The sequence below is a fragment of the Phyllobates terribilis genome, unplaced genomic scaffold (genome assembly GCF_046119375.1).
Source record: "Phyllobates terribilis strain yellow unplaced genomic scaffold, ASM4611937v1 Scaffold_4__5_contigs__length_816908805, whole genome shotgun sequence".
NCBI classification, from domain to species: domain Eukaryota; kingdom Metazoa; phylum Chordata; class Amphibia; order Anura; family Dendrobatidae; genus Phyllobates; species Phyllobates terribilis.
Genome location: NW_027362764.1, coordinates 588,737,570 through 588,761,752, shown reverse-complemented (window position 1 = coordinate 588,761,752; position 24,183 = coordinate 588,737,570). Strand labels below are relative to the sequence as shown.

General features: G+C 40.2%; 1 protein-coding gene across 1 annotated transcript in view; it reads left to right on the top strand.

Annotated features, from left to right (window-relative positions):
* The first annotated feature begins 6,596 nt into the window (after nt 1-6,596).
* AQP4 (aquaporin 4) overlaps nt 6,597-24,183 on the top strand; it is a 28,273-nt gene continuing 10,686 nt past the window's right edge. The window contains exons 1-4 of the mRNA XM_073679196.1: nt 6,597-6,664; nt 19,965-20,379; nt 21,323-21,487; nt 22,918-22,998. Coding sequence (XP_073535297.1) covers nt 6,633-6,664; nt 19,965-20,379; nt 21,323-21,487; nt 22,918-22,998 — 693 coding nt within the window. The 5' untranslated portion in view covers nt 6,597-6,632. The remainder of the gene's footprint in view (nt 6,665-19,964; nt 20,380-21,322; nt 21,488-22,917; nt 22,999-24,183) is intronic.

Here is a 24,183-nt window from a genome sequence, read left to right as displayed (position 1 = left end):
TTTCTTGGTGAATACCATTAATAGTGAGGGGAAATTCACAGACCTTATGAGTAACACTCTTCAAGGGAGAGCCATCAACAGAAACCACAGCAATAGGGGATGACAAAGTTTTAGGTTCTAATCTAAGTTTTTCCAAGAATCCCCCATCAATCACATTCAGAGTAGAACCACAATCCACAAATACCCGAAATTCAATTAATTCATCCTGAGCAGCAGTAGTGGCAGATAGGAATACTCCCTTAGAATTTAAACAGGCAATACGGGCATAACTGACCTTTTTTTTTTTCTTTCTTCAAACGAAGCACACAGTTCTTAATAAGATGACCAGAATTTCCGCAATAGAAGCACAAGCCTTCAGAAAGCCTGCGATCTTTTTCCTGAGAGCGGGGTGTCATCGCTCCAATCTCCATCGGCTCTCCATTGTCAGCACAGACCCTCTCAAGACTCGGAGCTGACATAGCAGAGGATTTGCTCTCATTAACCCTTGCACGCAGTCTCCTGTCCACCCGTATAGCTAATTGCATAGCCTCCTGCAAGTTTCCAGGTGTGGGATAAGCAATCAGTAAATCGTTAACCCTTTCACCTAGCCCTGCAAGAAACAAGCTTTTCAAAGCTGAATCGTTCCACCCCACCTGGGCAGACCACCAACGGAAGTGAGAACAATATTTTTCCACATTACCTGATCCCTGCCTCAAACGTCTCAATTCAGACTCAGCAGATGAGACACGATCAGGATCATCATACAACAAACCCAAAGCAGAAAAAAAACTATCCACTGATCTAAAGCACGGATCACTAGGTTGGAGAGAGAAGGCCCATCCCTGAGGATCTTTGCGCAAAAGTGACATTATGAACCCTATGCGCTGTGATTCATCACCAGAGGATCCGGGTCTCAAACGAAAATACAATAAACAAGCATTTTTAAAAGAAAAAAAATCTTGTTGTTCGCCAAAAAATAAATCAGGCAGACGTACCTTTGGTTCCACAAAATGTGCTCCAGAACAGCTACTCACGTGTTGTTGGAGCTTGGCCACCTCCAGAGAGAGTCCCTGCAAGCGTTGAGCCAAATCTTGAACCGAAACCATGATGGAAAACTGGAGGTCTTTCCTTAGAGAAAATTTTTTTTTTTCTTTTAGGGCTGGACTTACTATTATGATCTGCTACAGGGACTAAGGAAAGACAGGAGAACTGTCCCTAAAATAGAACTAAACTAGATCCCTATGATGTAACAGGAAACCTGATCCTGCGATCAGACCCGCTAAAGTCCTCGGCTAGTCTGAACGAAGACCTATAGATGTGAGGGAGGGATCCCTACAAGAACTAGGGACTGGGATAAGTTGGACACCTCCTAGCAGAAATAGTAGCAGTCAAAGACAAACACACAACAAAAAGCATAGAGGTCAGAAGACCTAGCAAAACTAACAGAGAACGGCAACAGAGCACCAAGCTAGCTCAAGAGTAGTAAATACAATGAAGTCCAGCAAGACCAGGAGGGCGGAGCCGGATTAAATAGGCAAAAATGGTCATGTGACCAGCAAACTAAAAAAAACCTAACAGGAGAGTTCTAACAATGCCCCTTGGAAGAGACGTAGAGGGCCTCCAGAAAAAAATGTTCCCATTATTAGGAAGTGGGTCTCCATTGTGTTTGCCTATGCAGTGAATGCAAAAGCTGCCAAAAATTTGGAGGAACTCCAATGCCCCTTGCAAGAGACGTAGTGGTCGGAGAGCCTCCTAAAAACAATGTTCCTGTTAATAGGAAGTGGGTCTTCCATAGTGTTTGCCTATGCATTGAAGCAACGGCTGCTAAAAATTTGGAGGCACTCCAATGCCCCTAGCAAGAGACGTAGAGGGCCTCATGAAAAAATGCTCACATTATTAGGAAGTGGGCCTACCATAGTGTTTGCCTATGCAGTGAATGCAAAAGCTGTCAAAAATTTGGAGGCACTCCAATGCCCCTCGTAAGAGATGTAGAGGCCAGAGAGCCTCCTAAAAACAATATTCCCAATATTAGGAAGTGGGTCTCCTATAGTGTTTGCCTATGCAGTGAATGCAAAAGCTGTCATAAATTTGGAGGAACTCCAATGCCCCTTGCAAGAGACCTAGAAGTCGGAGAGTCTCCTAAATACAATGTTCCCATTAAAAGGAAGTGGGTCTCCCATAGTGTTTGCCTATGAAGTGAAGTAACGGCTGCCAAAAATTTGGAGGCACTCCAATGCCGCTTGCATGACACGTAGAGGAGGTGACATGGTAGATATGGTGATGGAGGATGGGGAGAAGGAGGAGGACAAGAGCAAATAGACAAAATCAGGAAGCGTATACCCATGTGTAGGTGTGAAGAGGTGCATGGGAATAGACCTCCCAAAAAAAGACACTGGATTTGAGTTTATGTTACGCTGCTATCATTCGGTGGTGTTGAGAGGTCTGGCCCAATCCAGCCATTGTTCATTTTTATAAGAGTCAGCCTGTCAGCATTTTCAGTTGATAGGTGGATGTGCTTATCAGTTATTATTCAACCAGTGGCACTAAAAACCCGCTCTGACAAAATACTAGCGGCAGGGCAGGCCAGGACCTCCAAGGCGTAGAGAGCCAGTTCATGCCAGGTGTCCAGCTTGGATACCCAATAATTATAAGGTACAGAGGAATCACAGAGGACATTGGTTTGGTCAGCAAGATACTCCCTCACCATCTTCCCAAACTTTGCACTACTTGTGAGAGTACCCCGCGCTTCAGGGCCTGTAAGATGGGAGGGTCTGAGAAAACTGTCCCAGAACTTTGACAGTGTTCCCCTGCCTCTACTGGATTGTGCTCAGCAGCACCTCTTCCTACACTGCCTGATTCCAGAGTAGACTGTGACGAGCAGGGGGTGCCAGGTCTGATATAGACCTGATGACGCTGTGCGGCCAACCAATCACTGTAATGCCACAATTAATATGGCTGCGCCATTACAGTGTGTGGCAGACAATCCCTGCATGTTCATTGGTGCTCTAAAGAGTGCCAAACATGCAGGGAGGAGACCCGAGCTCCCGCTGAGCATCCCAGAAATACTCGGCGAGCGCCGAGCATCTCGAGCAGTGAGATGCTCGGGCGAGCACTGAGCAGTAGCAAGCATGCTCGCTCATAACTAATGCTGACTACTGGGTTGCCACTCTGTTAGATCCACGTTATAAGAGTAGATTTTGCCAGATGCTTCCTGCCCTGGAAAGGGACATGCTAATGTTGGAGTATCAAAACAAGCTTTTAAGCAGCCTTAATAGAGCTTTTCCCCAAGATAGGAGTGAGGCACACAGTGTGCATCGCAGCTGTAGTCTCTCAACCTCCGGCATGTCAGTTCATCATGCCAAAACATTAGCGGCAGCAGAGTAAGTGGCCGAAGCAATTTCTGCGAGTCCTTTCAAACATTTTTTAGACCAGCTCGTGCACCAGCACAACAGAGTACAAGTCTGACACGTGGAGAACGACAGGAGAGGATGGTGGAGGACTATGTAGAGCTCAATACGAATACCATCAGTGAGGATTTTGACCTTTTAACATTTTGGTCATCCAAAATGGATGAATGGCCTGAGCTCGCCTGTCACGCCTTGGAGGTTTTATCATGCCTGGCAGCCAGCGTTCTCTCAGAACGTGTGTTCAGCGCTGCTGGTGGTGTCCTGATGGATAAGCGCACCCAACTGTCCCATGAAAGTGTAGACCTCCTAACTTTCATTAAGATGAACACGTCATGGATCTCCAAGGATTTTTGCACCCCAATTGCAGACTGTACAGAGTAGGCGATGTTGTCGTTTTTAGGGTGCGGCATTGATCTTGCGGAATTGCAGTCTGTGATATGGCTTATGTTCCTGCTCTTGCTGCGGCTGCAGGTTGTAGGTCCTAATTTTTTGAAACGTGGAGAATACAGATTTGGTCTCTTAATCCATTGGGTTGGCAGTAGTGAAGGTGTCAGTCACCATTATGCTACTTATACTCTAGTGAAATTGATGCCACTTTGGTGGTTTTAGGCCCACATGTTTTCAAATGGGAACAGTCCTGATTGGGTCCCCATTATACTACTTATACTCTAGTGAAATTGATGCCACTTTGGTGGTTTTAGGTCCAAATGTTTTCAAATGTGAACACTCCTGATTGGGTCTCCATCTACTTGGTTGGCTGTAGAGGAAGAGGTGTCGTTTCTAATTGTACAATTTCTACTGTACTGAAATTGATGCCACTTTGGTGGTATTAGGCCCTAATTTAGGGAAATGTGAACACTCCTGATTGGGTCTCCATGTGCTGGGCTGGCTGCAGTGGAAGAGGTTTTGGTCTACTTTACAATAGTTATACTCTAGTGAAAATATTTTTTTAGTGCAGATATTGTTCTTCACACAGGGGTACACAGACCTGATAAACTCAAAATGAGTATATAAAGCAGACTGCATCTCAGCTTAAAATTGTTTGGGGCAGATATTCTTCTCCACACAGGGGGGAAAAAAAGGGTTGGGTCCGAGCAGCTTCCTGACCCTCCACTGTACTGTGCTATCACGGCAAGAAGAAGAGGAGGGTGACTCTGAGGGTGAGGTATGGATAACACATTGGATGATGATGAGGGAGTACCTCATCTGAGGAGGTGGAGGAGGAAGGCGAGGAGGTTACGTTGCATCCTATGGCGCAGACACGGAGTGATGCAAGCACGAGGAGCACTGCATCCTTAGCCACAATCGTGGCAGTGACCAGCAGCGGTCGCAGGTCTGCAACTCGCAGGGGCGGCAAGGGTTGCCTAGCCTGGGCCTTTTTTGAGAACACAAAGTATGAGCCAGCTCACGTTATCTGCACACTTTGCGATAAAAAACTCAGTAGAGGGAAAAAGTGCAATAATTTGACAACTACATGCATGAACCTTCACATGCGCAATCAACATGCGTTACTCTGGCAATCTCACTGCTACCTCAACAACCATCAGCTGCCCCATCAACCGCATTCGCTGCTTCTTCCTCCTCCTTCGTTACCATGTCAAGTATTGGCACGCAGGTCTCCCACTGCAGAACCTCTGCTTCTCTACCTGCTCCAGTCAGGCTGAGTGAGAGCCCGTCAGCTGCAATGGAAGCGGACATGCATGCTGTGTTTGTTTCACCGAGCACACCACATGTTTCTCAATCCACAGTAACATGTCCCCCTGCACCTCACTCACGGTCCAGCAGTTTGTCCGTTTCACTGTACTCCGCCCTCTCTCAGCACTGAAACCAGCTCTCGGTCCCGCATTTGTGGTCACGTAAAAGGTTGTTTCCCCCCACACATGACAAAGCTAAGAGGTGAAAATCCACCATCTCCAATCTGTTGGCCACGGAAATGGTGGTGTCAGGCCCTAATTTTTTGAACTGTGAACACTCTTGTATGGCTAGGTTTTTACTGAGGAGGTAACCGGAGAACCTGGAGGAAACCCCTGCAAACACGGGGAGAACATACAAACTACTTGCAGATGTTGTCCTCTACCATCATAAAGGAGTTAGCTTGCTGTCTAGGAGACCGACCACTGCTGATGTCTACCTTGTGAACATTGTGTTGAAGCTTACAAGGTGTCACGGGTTTACCATGACAGAGAGGAGCCAGAAGACCGTAGCATCTGATTCCTCCCACTCCTGCAGTCATTAGAAAGAAGCCTTTTGCCTTCATATTAATCGGTGCAGGAGTTAATCTGCTCAGTTGTGAGCTCCTAGGAAGCTTAACATGATTTAGGCTCTTGACAAATTTGTCCCATGCATCTCCCCTACTGTGATAACGCTGTACCCCAACACATCAGACTGTTGTCTACCGTGGAAACCTGAAAAGGAAACCTGAAAAGGACCCACTTCTTGTGACAAGCGTACAATCTGCGGTAAGCCTCCCTCCAGCATACCGCTGCACGACTAGCTGTACCCTGACCTACTGTATTCTCACCCATCCCTTTTAGATTGTTTGTGCGCCCTCGCAGGTAGGGTCATCTCTCCTCTTGTACCAGTCGATGAGTCACCGACGGTGACTCCTTTTCACCACGGAATAAATGTCGCTGTAATAGTAATAATAATTATAGTACTTGTACTCTGGGTCAATTGATGGCACCTTTAAGGTGTTGTATATGCGTTTTTTTTTGTCCCCCGAATGAATCCTATGGCGTTCAGTAGCGTTCCATGAACATTCGACAAATAAATCGGCGAATATTGCAAATTCAAAGATCGTAATCCGAAACATTCGCTCATCTCTTCTCAACACATATCACTCACCTCCTCCTGTAATGAACAAAGGCAACTTGGAGTATGAGGTACAGAAAATTCTTGATTCTCACACTGAGATGGGGTCTTTACAATATCTTGTGCATTGGAGAGGTTATAGTCCGCTTATACAGTCAAGATTAAGAGATGGAAATGTATTTTTAAGATGTACTTAACTTATGCAGATTACTTAGTTAAATAGTTGTACAAATGGATAGCATTATCCATAAATTTTCATTCATGCAAATATTTGACTTGTATATACTGTAGAAGTTACTTTATACCTGGAGCAAATAGCAATGTAAATTTCCACCCCTAGTCTTGCAAAACCCAATCAGACAGCTTGCTGTAATTTGACTCCTTGTGTTCTTCTGGAGTGGGCTATTAGAACATTTTATTCTATCCTAAGGAGGAATGAGTGACAGATCTGATACCAGAGTTCGAGGGTAAGTACTTTAATCTACATGAAGTAGATCATTTCTTTTATTTTCAATAATTTACCTGTCTGAATGAATAGTTATTTGTATACAAGAGTACAAGCATGCAACTGAAACTTTATTTGCACACAGTTCTATGATATGAAATATTTAATAATGACTTATTGCAGATCATATGTTAGATTTATCTGATTCTAGCATTCTTCAAAATGAATCAATGAGGCAGCAACTAATTATGAATAATCTCACTTTTGTCTTAACTATGTTGTATTTATCATTTATTTATCCTAAAACATAAGCAGCAATGTCTTGTAAATAATATGTATGGTGTGAACCAAATATCATTATCACCTATTCATTTCAGTGTAAATTTTCATAAGCTGGTAAAAATTTGCTATTTATGTGTGTTAATGACCTTTATATCAAGTAACAAGCTGACAGTTTTGTTTTATTTCCTATGCTCGTCTGTTTGTGGGCAGCTTCAGATTCAGAGACATGTCATTTTATATTATTTCATTCAGTAATTTTATTAAAAAAGCTATGTAATTAGGTTCTCAATTAGAAAACATGTGGGTCCAATGTGCCTATGCGAGTGACACCTGTTCTTTTGTAAATTTGTATATGGAGCAGTTGTCAATCAGCTTGTGCAGGCTGGGTAATGCAGGACTCACAAGCTCGAATTAGGAATCCTAGCAGTATCTAAGCAACTTTTTACATGAAGATACTGAAAACTACATATACCCAAGATCACTGTCTCCCTTTTTGGCATAGAGAGACATGGAAGATCTAAAAAATCTGCTTTAATTTGCTTTATTTATTCTTGGTTATTTTTAAAAGTAATTTCATGTAATAGAATTTATTCATGATTATTAAATAAAATGTAATAGTTTGTTTAAAGTATACACGCTAATGTAGCTTGCGCCACAAACACATATAATGGACATGACTCAAAACTCGGAACTAATTCAGTTTTTTACTAATCTTTGATACAAAACTACCGTAATTGAAATCTAACATTAGCAACACACATAATTTTTAACATATCTAGTTTTAATAAGGTACAACTCACAATCAAACCAATATAAAAGTCATCTCAGGGTATATGCACTTAGAGTTTTTAAAGTGTTTCTTGAAGTGACTTGGTTCAAAAAAACAAATGAAAACATGTGGAAAAAAATTATTGTGACTACTAATTTCTATTCTAAAACCCTCTTTGTTGTTCATATGTTTAGTCTTTTGATTTTGAGACCACTTCAGGTTTTGAAACACGCCTGGTGGACATAGAGTGTATGTAACTTCTTAGAAGCAACTCCTGAAGGAATCTACTCAAAACTAAGCATTGTCCAATCAAAAGGCTGCAAAAATCGCTTCAGGAGAAAAAGCTCCTCCGATCAGTCTGGCGCTGCACTCCCGGGTGAGCAGTGCCCTTCCTCCTCTACCCCTGGGCTTCCTACACCTATCTTTGGGCACACACTCTGGTTGTCTTTCCCGTCCATGAAGGCAGCCGAGCCGTGTGGAGTTTGACCAGACCTGAGCGACGACAGCATTCTGACAACCCGCACGGGCGCCCACCCACACGTTGTCCGAATCACTAATTGCTCCCTGTGCGGGGAAGCACAATGATCTTCTCCAAGGGTGGCCCTTTTCTTCCAGAAATAAAAAACACTACAAAACACTTAAAAAATCCTTCAAAGCCTCTTCAGGAAAATCTTCAAGAAATTAAAAACTCCTGCAAATCTCTCCAAAGAATGAGAGTATCATGAAGTGATTCCCAACTAAAGGGTAATGCACAAAATGTCTTTAAGATGCCAGAGCATGCCAGAGGCTTTCCTAGGCAAAGCCATTTCAGGAGAAAGCTGGCAGTCTTTTCTCTGATGTCACTTCACTGGAGATTTTGCCCTTTTTTTATAATTTATACCGTAACTAGTGAGTAGCTTCTGCTAGGAAGAATGAACACGCAAAACACTTCACGGTTTCTGAAACCTGAAGTCTTTTAGACTGAACATGTGCACTGTATTGTTATATTAATATTTGGTGGGAGAACACATACCCAAAGCTCATCTTCTTTTTGAATCAGTTTCAAATGAGTTACATCAGTGTTTAGTTAGTGTGTCAGTTTTCATCATCAGTTTCATTGGTGATTTTTATATACAGTCATGGTCAAAAGTCTTGGCACCCTTGAAATTGTTCCAAAAAATGAAGTATATCTCCCAGAAAGTAATTGCAATCACATGTTTTGTTACACACGTTTATTTCCTTTGTGTGTATTGGAACAACACAAAAAAGAGAAAAAAGGCAAATTGGACATAATTCCACACAAAACCCCAAAAATAGTCTGGCAAAATTGTTGGAAATTTTTCAAAATTGTGGGTAAACAACTTTGTTTCAAGCATGTGATGCTCGTTCAAACTCACCTGTGACAAGTAACAGGTGAGGGCAATATGAAAATCACACCAAAAACCAAAAAAAAGGGGAGAAGTTGACTCAATCTTTGCATTGTGTATCTGTGTGTGCCACACTAAGCATGGAGAACAGAAAGAGGATCAGAGACCTGTCTGGTGACTTAAGAATCAAAATTGTTGAACAATATCAACAATCTCAAGGTTACAAGTCCATGTTCAGAGACCTTGATGTTCCTTTGTCCACAGTGTGCAACATAGTCAAGAAGTGTACAAGCCATTGCACTGTAGCTAGTCTCCTTGGACGTGGACGTGGATGACAGAGAAAAATTGATGAAAGGTTGCAACGCAAGATAGTCTAGATGGCGGATAAGCAGCCCTAATCAAGTTCCAAATAAATTCAAGCTGTCCTGCAGGCTCAGAGTGTATCAGTGTCAATAATCCATTGATATTTGAATGAAGTGAAATGCTATGGCAGAAGACCAAAGAGGACCCCACTGCTGACACAAAGACATAAAAAGGCTGGACTACAGTTTGCCAAAGTGTACATGAGTAAGCCAAAATCCTTCTGGGAAAGTGTCTTGTGGACAGATGAGACCAAGATAAAGCTTTTTGGTAAAGCACATCATTCTACAAAGAAAAGAGCAAAGTACCTACAGTCAAATATGGTAAAGGTTTAAAGATGTGTAGGAGTTGTTTTGCTGCCTCTGGCACTGGGTGCCTTGACTGTGTGCAAGGCATCATAAAATCTAAAGATTACCAAAGGATTTTGGGGTAGCAATATAGTGCTCAGTGTCAGAAAGCTGGGTTTGTGTCATGGGTCTTCCAACATGACAAAACCCCAAACAAACATGAAGAAGCACCCAGTGGATGAAAACAAAGTGCTGGAGAGTTCTGAAGTGTCAAGCAATGAGTCCGGATCTAAATCTTATTGAACACATGTGGAAAGATCTTAAAATTGTTGAAGAGACCTGGAGCAGTATGCAAAAGAAGAGTGGTCCAAAAGGCCAGTTGAGAGGTGTAAGAAGCTTCTTAATGGTTAAAGGAAATGATTGATTGCAGTTATTTATTCCAAAGGGTGTGCAACCAAATATTAAGCTGAGGGTGCCAATAATTTTGTCCGGCCCATTTTTGGGGTTTTGTGTAAAATTATGTCCAATTTAAATTTTTTTCTCTGTTTTTTTTGTGTTGTGCCAATACACACAAAGGAAATAAACGTGTATAACAAAACATGTAAAATTGAAATCATTTTCTGGGTGAAATGCTTCATTTTCTGGAACAATTTTAAGGATGCAAACACTTTTGCCCATGACTGTGTGAAAAAGTATTTAAATTAAATAAATAAATAAAGAAAGAAAGAAAGAAAGAAAGAAAGAAATGTGAAAGCTTTTCCTATCCATTGCTATGTTAATCAAGGAAAGCACACGGATTGCACACGGATGCATTCATGTGCTATCCATGATTTTGACAGACTCATAGACTTGAATGGGTAATTTTGATTTGTGACTCCAGTCAAAAAATAGACATGTCTACATTATTTTTTATTTCTGGACACACAAGCATATGCAAAATTGTCCAGCTTGCATCCTGAAAAAAAATGACATTTTTGCATCCATATTGTGCTCCGTATGTTCATTTTTTAAACCAGTATTTACATCTGTGTGCATCAATATGTCTATTTTGTACATATGTATGGCATACACTTTTTACATGAACAATTAAATAAATAAATAATAAAAGTCAAATAATATTTTCATATCTTAATTGTTCTGTATCTATAAAAAATGCATGACATATGGTATGTAGCTGGTCAGCCATCGCTGGTCAGCCATCGCTGACCTGCTACATACCATCCACGTGTGAGTAAGCTCATTTTGCCATCATGATAGCTCCAGCTCATGAATATGTTCGTTTTTCCACGCAACACTAGCGTCTTTCTATCTAATGTATTTGGAGCCGTGCACGCTCTCAGGTTAATTGGGTGCTGTTCATGACGGTGTTCACATTTGTTCATATACTCTATTTACATATTCTACCTATATGGTAATAATTATAATAAACATCAATATTGTGAACGGTGTCATGAGCTAGCACTATGGTGTTTAATCTGCATGGTATACTATATTTTTTTAAGATACATGAGTATTAACTGATATGCAGTATAAGCTTTTGAGAAAGGTATACATCAGTGCGCAGGAATTTTTTAAGCGAACAATGTAACTTTGGCTTTACTATTGATACGACAAATATATAATTGAGCATTTCCCGCGTATGGGTCTGCTGTGGCGCCCTCTTGCTTGTGTGTTGTTTTTATTCCAATTCTCGTTCACGTACTACATTGTGTCAATCGTGTTATTTTGAACATAATAAGTGAGTACACTATATACTAAGGGACTATGCTATACATAATAAGGCTACATTCCTGTATTCGTGTGCAGTGTCGGTGTGCTGTCTCCTTATACAGATGCATTGAGCATGTCCTATTCGGATCCTCAAAATCGAATCAGAACAGGACACTCTCTGACTCCCACAGATCTCCTTCTCAGATGCGTGATTTTCTCGAATGTGTGAATGGACCTAGAAAAATCTATGAGTCCGTGTGCCGTCCAATAAAAAAGTCTGGTAGCACACGGACATATGACACGAATTTGAGAATGTGGCATAAGGGATTTTACAGATAACATTATCATCCCAAGTCACACAGTGCAGATACAGAATAATATTTACATCCAGGAACTTACCACTGACGCCTCGTCTGATTAGAATCATTTTCTGCTGTTTTTTCTCCATCGACCTTCATGTCGACATCTCCCAGTCACGACTCATCTTGTCACGATGATCACCACAGCCCTAAAAATAAAAAGGTCACATATATTTTTATACATACAAGTGTCTCCCCCGCACAGTGCCCCTGAATACAGATATGTACTCCACCATTAATATACTATTAGCTCCCTACCAATCAAAATATATCCATCATTGTCCCCTCCCCTACCTCCATCATTGTTCTCCCCCACCTCCATCATTGTCCTCTCCCCCACATCCATCATTGTTCTCCCCATCCCCATCATTGTTATCCCCCACATCCATCATTGTTCTCCCCCACCCCATCATTGTTCTCTCCCATCCCCATCCTCATCATTTTTCTCCCCATCCCCATAATTTTTCTCCCCATCCCCATCATTTTTCTCCCCCACCTTCATCATTGTCATCTCCCCCACCTCCATCATTGTCATCTCCACCACCTTCATCATTGTTCTCTCCCATCTCTATCATTGTCATCTCCCCACCTCTATCATTGTCTTCTCCCCCACCTCCATCATTGTCATGTCCTCCACCTCCATCATTGTCCTCTCCCCCACATCCATCATTGTTCTCCCCATCCCTGTTATTGTTCTCCCCCATCCCCATCATTGTTCTCCTCATCCCATCATTATTCTCCCCCACCTCCATCATTATTCTCCCCCACCTCCATCATTGTTCTCTCCCACCTCCATCATTGTCATCTCCCCACCTCCATCATTGTCCCCCCACATCCATCATTGTCCTCTCCCCCACATTCATCATTGTTCTCACCCATCATTGTTCTCCCCCACCTCCATCATTTTAATCTCCCCCACCTCCATCACTGTTCTCCCCCACCCCCATCATTGTCATCTCACCACCTCCATAATTGTTCTCCCCCACCATCCCCATCATGGTTCTCCACCACCCCTCATTGTCCTGGACCTCTCCCCAGTGTATTGGTAAAAAAAAAAAAAAAACACACTCACCTCTCTGCCCGTTCCACCACAGCTGGCAACTTTCTCTCTGACACAGGCTCACGCTGCATGCTGACATCATCAAGCTGCGTGCACCTGTGTCAGGTAGAAAACTCCAGGCAGGAAGAAGAGGTTGGGTTCTTGCAGCTTCGCTGCCAACTTTTCCTTTAGGAAGCAGAGCTGCAGGGATTGCTCCCTACCCACCGTACAAGATGAGGGCAATCTGGCTACAGGCCCCTGGAGCCTCGGGCTCCAAGAAACAGGCTACATTGCCCTCAATATCAGCCACCCTGCAAGGGCCCCCCTCCACCTCCGGGCCCCAGTGCAGCCGCACCAGCTGCACCGGCAGTATGTCCGCCACTGACCTGTTTTGTAACTGGACAGTAGATAGACATTTAATACATTTATCTGAACAAGCTCTTATTCTGTTTCATTTGAAATGAAACACTGTCCACGTATTGCCAGGACATGCCAGGTACTTCAATAAGAAGACATTCATCGTATCTATCTACTGTTCTTCAAGGCTAAATCACGTTCATATAAGTTAATGTTCTGATTATTAATGTGTAAAGACATGGACAAATTTTCAAATTCAAAAACCACATGGTCCTGTATTAATTGTTTTTTCTATAACTCTAAAGTGACCTACATTGCATAGTTTTGTCGCGAAGCATATTTAGGCAGCCTTGTTTTCTTGTCCAAGGTGCAGACATTTTAAGGGGTATGCTCAAGTTATTTAATTGATCATTTGACTCAGTTATTTAATCAATTAGACAAATATCTGCTGTCATTCTCCTGCAATGAGCCCTTTTATCTTTCATAGTGTACTGAAGGTTTCATGGAGCTCAGATACCAGTCCCAGACCATACCAAGGCCCAGTGTGGGCAGTGGTTACATTATAGGGGAGGAGTTAACTCCTAAGATACCAGCCAACGATCTCTAGCCCATTGATTTCTATACAGTAGTCTGCTCCTCATTGCCTTCACTCTCAGCTCCTGACAAGCATCTGTTATAAATCTTATTAAATCACAAGCCCAAAGCATTAGCTTCCCCCACAGCAGTGGTGCACTTGTTTTTATTATACTCTTCCTCTGATTGTTCCTCTCCTGATTTTCGCTTACAAATACTGATGTAAAATACTGACCAAATACTGAACGTGTGAATGTAGCCTTATACTGCAGCTGCTACTCACCAGAACTGTCAAAAGGAAGAGAGTCCACCCTGCCAGAAATCAGAAAGTTAAAGAGATAGGAAAGCAGATTCCTTCACAAGAGATTTGAGAATTATCATTTAAAAGATGTCAAAAGCATATGAATTTTTATAAAGGTAAGATTATTATTATTATTTTTTGAAGCATTCAGCTTACATTTATTGTTCATATCAGCGGCTAAAAAGTTTGTCAACCTTGGCAATCACCCCTAGAAGGGTCCCTTGAAAACAAGCTGATTACAATGTATCGCTCTTCTGGAACCAGATGGAGGGAAAACTTAGCAGTAAATGTTACATTTTCCTGCAGCAGCACCACCATCACAGGTTAAATGAATTTGAAATGTCTTCTTTTATTTTTAAACCACCCCCATTCACCCTTCCCCCCCTAAACAAATTACCAACCACACAATCCCTTTAGTTTGGGTTTTTATTGTTCCATTGTATCACTAAAAAAATTGTATTTTTCTTATAAATAGCATAAAAAGTTAAAGTCCAATACTTGGATATTTATGATTTAACCTTAGAGAACAACCACTACACAGTGTACAAGGCCCAGCTTTTTTGGCACAGTAGACTGTTTACATTTGCCAAATTTGGTAGCTGCAAGCAGCTGATCAGTGTAGAGGCCAGGTGTCGGACCTCGGGGGAAAGGTCATCAATATCTTAGGTGTTGGACCCCAGTCATAAATATCTAAGTCCTGGAAACCCCTTCAAGCATGTGACTACCTGCAGTTTTAACACATATTGAAAAAGAAACTATGTATTTGAGAGCCAACTATGCATATTGCACCAGGCAATGTCTATATATATGAATGTTTATATGAATGACAACTAAATAGTTCACATGGATACACAAAAGTGAGAAATTAAAAGTTAGCTGAGCCTGCACATTTTTTAACCTCTTTTATACTGACCTCTGGCTCGTAGTGATTAGTGTGGTCATCAGCATGCTCGTCTGTCATTGCTCGAGCATTTTGCTTGCTCATCAGATGATTGACAGGCTGTGTTCACTGAAAGATTATAGTGAAATGAGCCTTCTGAACAACTGAAGAATGATCCTTCACGATTATCTTTTAGTGCAAATGCAGCTTTATTTTAAAGTTCTATGTCTGAGGAAATCGGTTGTAGGAGGTTTCACCCCCAGCAGTTCACCCCCAGAAATTTGCCCCCAGCAGTTCGCCCCCATCTGTTCGCCCCCCCCCCCGCATTTTGCCCCTATCATTTCGCCCCCAGGAAGATTCGCCCCCGCACGTTTCGCCCCCGCACGTTTCGCCCCCGGACGTTTCTAACTGGGGGCGATATGTGCAGGGGTGAGATGTGCGGGGGCAAAACATCCTGGGGGCCAAACGCTGGGGACGAAATGTGCGGGGGCGAAATGTACCCAGGGGCAAATTGCTGGGGGCGAACTGCTGGGGGCGAAACAACCAATTCCCGAGGAAATCTAGTGGCTAAACACGTTTATGGCTATTCGGAGAACAAAGTAATACTGTATAACAGAAGAATAGGCATGTTAAAATGCAGTATGCTTTATGAAAATCTTTTTATGTTGCTTTTATAAAATCTTTTATGTTGTAGTTTACATATAGACACATGTTTCTAAGTTTGTAAGCTGGATAGATCATGACACACTTCATGCAATTAGGAAAATACACTACATTTGAATTGGTAAGCAGCGAATCTATATCAATAAGGCTACTGTAAGACAACCATAGATTCTCTCATCCCAGAAACTCGGGCCGATTATGCAAATCAAACTCTGGTCAAACTGTGATCAGAGTTTGATCATATTGTGATCATAGTGTGATTTGATTCTCTCAGATGAGAAAATTTCCATCTTATCCATTCTATCAGGCCGTGGAAATCAGACTGCACTCACATGTCATCCGAGCGCAGTCCGAAGGTTTCCACGCATTCATTGACTTGCATGACCAAGTTCAATCCAATTGGATCAAACTCAGGCATGCTTCAATTTTTTTTCCTCTGTCTCAGGAAAAAAATCAGCTATGTGCATTGTCCCATAGAATAACATTGGTCCAGGTGCAATTCGATGTTTTGTCGGATCGAACTCGGAGCAATAATGCGATCATCTGCACCTACACTGCACACTTGATAAGAGAAAAAACAACAGAAAAAAAGGAATTGCATACAAAAAATAGACGGCAACAGTCTGTCACATCTAAATAACAGACTGATAAATACAGACACGTTACTGAAATATTAGAAGCCAAATATGACTTCAGGTATATAAATTATTATAGAAATAAAATACTTGCCTTTTTAATATATTGTATAAACAGGAATTGAAAAAGCACTGAATTTAATGAAAAATTGGTCAGTGTTACTAGGGCAGTGAGTTTTTAATGCAAAAGCGCCCTCTATTGGTGATTATGCAGAATTAACATTATATGAAGCTTGATCGGCAATATCTCAATAAGTTTTTCATTTCTTCCTTAATAAATTCTAACAAAATTAGCAGAAATACAACTTGTAAATACCTTTATCTGTATAATTTTACCTTACTGCACTGACATTGTCATCCAGCTATTTGTGCTTTTGTATTATTATGTTTTTATGTTTAGTGTTGTCACCACATAAAGCCACCTAATGATGCCTAATACATGCTAAAATACCAATAATACTATTTGTTTGTAGAGCATATTTTTCCAAACCAGTTTTGTTGCAGAAATCTTTTTAATTACCCCAGTCATACAGAGCAGACAAACTCCTTTTAACACTTTCATCACAGGGTAAATTTTTTGCTTTTTCGTTTTTCACCCATTTTTTTTTCCAAAGCCATATTTTTTTACTGCCATTTGAGGGTTTATTTTCTGTGGGCTGAGTGGCCGTTTTGAATGACATAATTGACTTTACCAAATATTGTACTGAAAATGAGAAAAACAACTAGTAAAAGAAACCCCATACAATTCCACCATTGTTTTTTGGGGGTTTTATTTTTACAATATTCATTATGCAGTAAAAAATAGCACCAGTATTCTCCAGATCTGTATGATTCTGGTGATTTCAAATTGATATGATTGTTTTTATTGCTTTTAAAATATTTAGAAGTTTAACAAAAAATTTAGTTTGTGTTGTTATTTTCTAAGACCCACAACTTTTTTACTTTTCTGCAGATGACTTTTAATCGCTTTTTATGTCATTTTTTTGGGGGGGACCAAGATGAATAAAGAACCCCAACACTGGACGTTTTATTTTATTTTTTTTATATAGTGTTTACTGCATGGGTTAAATAATTTTACATTTTCAAAGATTTGACTGTTACTGATATGACAATTACAAATGTGCTTTTGTATTTTTTTTTTATTATTTTTACTTTTTTAATTTCTTTATTTTCAGATTGGGAAAAGTGAGGTGATTTGAACTTTTAAACTTTTTAAGCTTTTATATATTTTTTAACTATTTTTTTCACATATTTATAGCTCTGTGAGGCTCTTGATCCTGAAATCATTTGATCGATGGTACAATACACTTTCTAGTAATGTAGTGTATTGTCAGTTTACCAAATTCCTATGAATGGTGAAACCTGCATTTCTCCATACATTCTCTATATCTAGCAGTGTCCCTTCATGTCCTATGAGATACAGATGTGCAGGACATGCTGTTCTGTATATGATAGGCATGAACCATGGTGCCTTATCACACGCATTGCAGGCTCTCTTCACCCTGACTCCAGCATACTGTCACAGTGATAGAAACTAGAAGCTGCTTTGTGTGTGTAGGTATGGGATGGAGGGGAGGGCCCCGGTGTTATTTGAATTGGTCAGAGAACCATGTGCTGTCAGCAACCCCCTAGAGAATAGGCAGATTCTGGATCATCCCACATGGAATTGCAGACATCCTATCCTATACTGACCCAACCTTTCACTTCTGGTCGTAGACTATTGGGCTTGTTGTCCATCAGTCTGTGTTGGTGATTTGCAGTACCCGAATAACTCCTTGTTCTACTCTTTTAACTTTTGATTTGTTTTATGGTCCTCTGTTAGATGTGGGGGTAAACCACTCACTCGGTAAGTAGATATTTAGTTTGGTTCATGGGTTCATACTTATGGCTGTGTAGATTCCTTTTGCAGTAAGTTAATTGACTTATGATACTGAATCTGTCACTTGTTATAAAAGAACTTTTGCACATATTTATACATATATTAATGATATTACTGGACTTACTGCTCATAAAATGACATTTTCTTATATGAATTATATTTTATTCACCTCTATTTGCATTTTTGTCATTGCAGAAACGAATGAAAAATTTAATTCAGACGTTAATCTATACCTTTATTTGATGCAGTAACTGCACATTTAACAAACTTTGCATAAGTCAATAGTACAAGTGAATATAAGAAACATTGGAATATATCTTCTTTCTCCATTTACAAGCCACTTCTTCCCCTCCTGAATTTACCATCCACTCTGAAAATCAGTCCAAATCTGCCTGTGTCAAAGCAAGTGGGACTGAGAGCACAGGGAGGGGTCAGTTACAAATCCTATTATACTCTTTATAGAGGGGAAAGGTGAGGAGGAGTGAGGAGCATACTGAGAAAGCAAGCAGATGGATACACAGGCAGATTATCTTGCTGAGTTTTCTAACAAGTCTTCTATCTCAATCCAGAGCTGGATTCATATCTACACTGCTCAGTGATACTGTATAATATCCTCCAGGCTGCAGCTTCTGTCTGTGTGCTAACTAAGGAATGAAGCATCCCTGTTTGTGTGCTGTGATGTATATTAGGGGTGCATAGGAGCAGACTCATATCTAAAATACACTGCTCACTTCTGCTTTATAATTTTCTACATGCTTCTGCTGCTTCTGTCTATGTGCTAAGGAATGGAATCAAGAGCAGGAATCCCTTTCTGTGTGCTGTTCTGTGTATGGGAGGCATCACATCCTCTAGTCACCTCCCACCAGATCAGAGTGGATTTCAAATTAAGAGAGAGATCCTACAGAGGGGAAAAACTGGTGGAAATGCAGAATAGAAGTTATATAAATGAGCAGAAATAGTGTTATTCTTCATATTTACACAAGACAGTTTACTCTATACTTTACTCTATACTTTACTTAATAGTTACCCTCGGGGCATGGTTGGTCTAGCAGGCACGTGAGACCTAGTCCAGGCAGTGATAATCACCTGCTGATAAAATCACTCGTTGTATAGAAGCAACAGCCTAATAAATGACACATCCCTGTAATCCGCGTATCAGCAAAAAAAATCTGCTGACAGATTACATCTAAATACAAAGATAACATTTTATATATGAATACAAACAATTTATGATTTTACCTTCAGACACTCATAAAGGACAAACCATGTGAGTGCTTACATCACCCAATATATAACTCCCTATATACAGTATCTGTTGTCTAGATAAATGTAGGGAATAGCTTGTCAGCATAGTGATACATTAAAATTTAAAGTGCATACGAGAAAATTCATAAAATTATTAACATTTATGGTTTAATTCATCTAAGTGTAAAAACCAGGTTGGAGCGATTCCATGTTGATGCACACTCTGGTCTAATATTGAGTTTTGCCAGGCACTTCCTCTACGTATGTAATGTTGATATTTGTTCATTTATATTTAATAACAAGTTCATTTATATTTAACAACAACTTGAAAAAGCAGCATAAGATTTATATAAAACTCATGTGTTATAATGTGATAAATCTTGGTTGTTGCCCCCAAACTACACTGGTCTGGCAGGACTGCCAAGAACATTTTGCAGGGAATACATATGTCTAGTAACTACACAGCTTCCCAAAGGTAAAAAGATGTGTATTTTAAACAATAAACTTTTAGCCAAGGTCTACACCATGTGCTCTTTTACTTGCTTTACTAATGTAGACAGTCTTTCATTACAGAAAATTCCTAAATGACACTATGGTATTAGGTACAAGCTTATGGAATTCATTGTCTGTATTTCAGCAAGTGTGGTCCTCTGTGCAAGTGTAAGTCAATCATGGTGGCGTGCAAAGGAGTCTGGACACAACCATTTTGGAAAGGAGTGGTTGGTGAATTTCTGGCTATGCTCATATTTGTCCTTTTGAGTCTTGGATCAACTATTAACTGGAGTCCAAAAGAAAATCGCCAACCAGCAGACCTGGTCCTTATCTCACTCTGCTTTGGACTTAGCATTGCAACTCTAGTACAATGTTTTGGACATATTAGTGGAGGCCATATCAATCCAGCAGTCACTATTGCAATGGTGTGCATGAGGAAAATCAGCATTGCAAAGGCAGCCTTTTATATTGTTGCACAGTGCTTGGGTGCTATTGCAGGAGCAGGAATTCTCTACATTGTTACTCCATTAGAAGTTGCTGGTGAACTGGGCGTTACTAAGGTAATTATCACAACCATTTCTTCTGGTTCCTAGTATTAGTGTTAAATTCATGGGCCCCGATTCATCATTTGTGGCTTTTTTTAAGTAATTTTTTTTTTTTATATCTTGGGCTATTAGTTGCGTGTTTGACGCCAACTTCTTCAAAATGGCTTACACGATTCATGAATTTGGTGCAAAGTCAAAAATGGCAATTTTTTCAGTCTTGAACTGATTTTGCAATAGTTTGGTGCCAAAAGTCACACATTTCACAAAATGGCGCAAAAAATGGCTCTGACATACTGACATATTCAAAAATACACTGGAGACTGGAGTGGAGTTTTTTAAAAAGTCGCAATTGATGAATCCGGCAAAACATCTGGAATAACTAATCTCTGCTCACAAACCGGACAAAAAAAAAGAACAGCAGAGCACATATAAAATAGACTTCAAAAGGTGCTAATAGAATAATGAATTAGGTGAAAAAGAGGCACAAAACACACAAGGCTAGATATAAAAACAGGAGCAGAGGCAATGATGGATCACATAGTGATTTTTGTTTTTTGTCAGTATGCCTCCTTTGCATTAGTATATAAAATAGCAGCTGGCCAAACTGCCTAAACCTTTGTATTACACACATTAGCTCAAGAGCTAGAATACATAGCCAATAATATAGAGCTCCCACAGAAGGAATCATTTCTGAAGCACATGGAAAACCTACGTCATCCAATGCTATTTATAAGAAACATGAATACAGTCATTTACTGTATAGATAATTTTAGTTTTCACAACTCATGACAATAAATAATTCTAGAAGCCAAATACAAATATAGAATAGAAAATACTTGGCTTATTCTTGCATTACATTTTTCCAGAATCTGTCCAGTCATAATATGGATTCCTAATGCAATACTTTACCTTCTTTATAGTTTATTTGCAGTAAATTGACCATACTTGATATCCATAGGTAAATAAGATGCTTTCTCCTGGCCATGGGATACTTGTGGAATTGGTAATAACCTTCCAACTGCTATTTACGATCTGTGCAAGCTGTGATTCGAAGCGCAATGACATTACCGGGGCTGTCGCATTGGCCATTGGATTTTCTGTTGCCATAGGACATTTATTTGCGGTAAGTATAATATTTCATGAATTTCTGTTTTTATGAATGTTGTAACACATTGCTGCTTTAATGATGAACAATCTGTGTTAGCCATATGGGTGTGAAATAGAAAAGTCTCCATTCGCAGGAAAGGATAGCTGTGCTATTCGTATACTATCCATTTTGCATAAAGAACACACCCAGACTGATTATATACTCATATGAACAAGTCTTATTACATAGAAATGGCAGTCAATGTAATGCGTGGACAGCTTAAGTCCATCAGAGCGATAGCTTTTGGTTTATATTTGCTGTCCTCTCTATTTCAGGAAGGGGTCCCAATTGATGTAACATTCATCTACAACACCAGTATTCTCTATTAGGACATATAGTCTTGTCTGAGTGAGATATCACATTCAAAAAATAGCTTCAGGAAATCCACTTGTAATGTTGGAAAGGCTGAATTAGAATGGAAAATAGTAGGAGAGTAGCTTGGCAGCAATAAAGCTATGTCATTCTTTATCTCAGTCTAGGCTAAAAGTGTTATTCCCAAAAAATAGAGATGAGCAAATCAATTCAATGAGAATATAATTGGTGTCAAATTTTGGGAAATTTGCTAAACCTGGCCAATTCAAACAACGTGGTTTACTTCACTCGAATCACAAAAAATGGCCACTACAATTTTTTGCAATTGAAAAGATTGTATTAGCCAGAGAGGGCTCACGTAACTTTGGGGATGGAGGCCGGTCTTCTCCACAATGACTTGCAGCTACCACATCACATGGTATAACACAGTCAATCAAGAGGAATTATCAGAGCCTGTATAAAAGGAGAAGCAGGAACTGCAGCAGCCATTTTATAGTGAATCTGAATAGTTCACAGTTTATTCATAGGGATGGAGAGAAAGCCATAAAACATTAAATAAAATGTAAGGCTGCTTTTACACATTGTGACCGAGGCGCTTTTTGTGGTAAAGAAGATTAGTGTGGGAGGAAAAGAGAATAATGTTATACACATTTTACTGGGCAATTGGAGACTTTGGAGTAATAGTTTCTAAAGTGCTCACCTACAAAGTGAGCAACAAGAGTAGAGCAGTGTACAGTGTGGTCTAAACAGAAATTCTATGGGTCCATACACTACTCTGCTTGCATTTGAGAATAAGGTGAAAACTTCTGAAACTTCCTTTGAGTGATCGTTGGGATCCAATGGAATTAATATTATGAACAGTGGCTATAACATATCAAATACAATTTTACAAGTTTACTCTTTAATTTTTTTTAAAAAGTTTACCATTTAATAAGATGTTCCAGGAAAAATATTATATATTTATATCATGTTAGCCAGTAGATATAAAAATTATAAATTGAGTATCAAGCACTAATGGCTCTCAATTTGTATTTTTAATGAGATGTTCTGAATATGGTCCTAACATTTTTCTATATATGGCAATCATTTATTAGATCAATTATACCGGAGCCAGCATGAATCCAGCTAGATCTTTTGGACCAGCTGTCATTATGAACATATGGGAGTACCACTGGGTAATATCCACTATATTGCATATATGATTACTTTGTTGACTTACAAGTAGTGTTGAGCCACCCCCGTAGTGTTCGGGTTCGGTTCGTCGAACACCGGGATGTTCGAGGAACTGTTCGTCGAACTGTTCGTCGAACACCTTAGAACACCGTCGAACACCGTTAAAACCAATGGCAGGCAAACAAAAACACATAGAAACACATAGAAAACACCTGCAAAGGTGTCCAAAAGCTGACAAACTGCTCAGAAGACACTCTCTTTAAAAAAGCCGGCCGGCAAATTCAGCAGCGGCATACACCGGTACCCGACAATTTAGACAAGAAGGAATAGAGCATCACACATAGATTAGATAGATAGAAACATGTCAGTCACACATATAAAAAGCACAGTGACAGTGTTGGTTACTGCACTTGTCATTTAGTGTAAAGGATTTATTAAAAAAAATATTAGTGTTTTCATGCACCGTCTCTTTAAAAAAGCCGGCCGGCAATTCAGCATCTGTACCCGACAATTTAGAACAGAAAGAATAGAGCTTCACACATAGATTAGATAGATAGAAACATGTCAGTCACATATATAATAAGTACAGTGATAGTGTTGCTTACTGTACTTGTCATTTAGTGTAAAGGATTTATTTAAAAAAATAATACTGTTTTCATGCACTGTCTCTTTAAAAAAGCCGGCCGGCAATTCAGCAGCGGTACCCGACAATTTAGAACAGAAAGATAGAGCATCACACATAGATTAGATAGATAGAAACATGTCAGTCACATATATAAGAAGTACAGTGATAGTGTTGGTTACTGTACTTGTCATTTAGCATTAAAATAAAGGATTTATTATTAAAAAAATTGGCGTGGGGTTCCCCTTAATTTTAAGCTCTAGCGGAGGTTAAGCAGACGGCTGGGGCAGATGTTTGAAGCCTGGGAAGGGGGTAATACCCACGGAGCTTCCCAGGCTACTAATATCAGCCCCCAGCTGAATACATAGCCTTTACTAGCTATTAAAATGGGGGACCCCCCAAAAAAAATGACGTGGGGTCCCCCCTAATTTAATAGCTAGCAAAGGCTAGGCAGACAGCTGGGGGCTGATATTAATAGCCCAGGAAGGGAGCCATGAATATTGGCCCCCTCCCAGGCTAGAAACACCAGCCGTCAGCCGCCCCAGAAATGGCGCATTCATAGGAT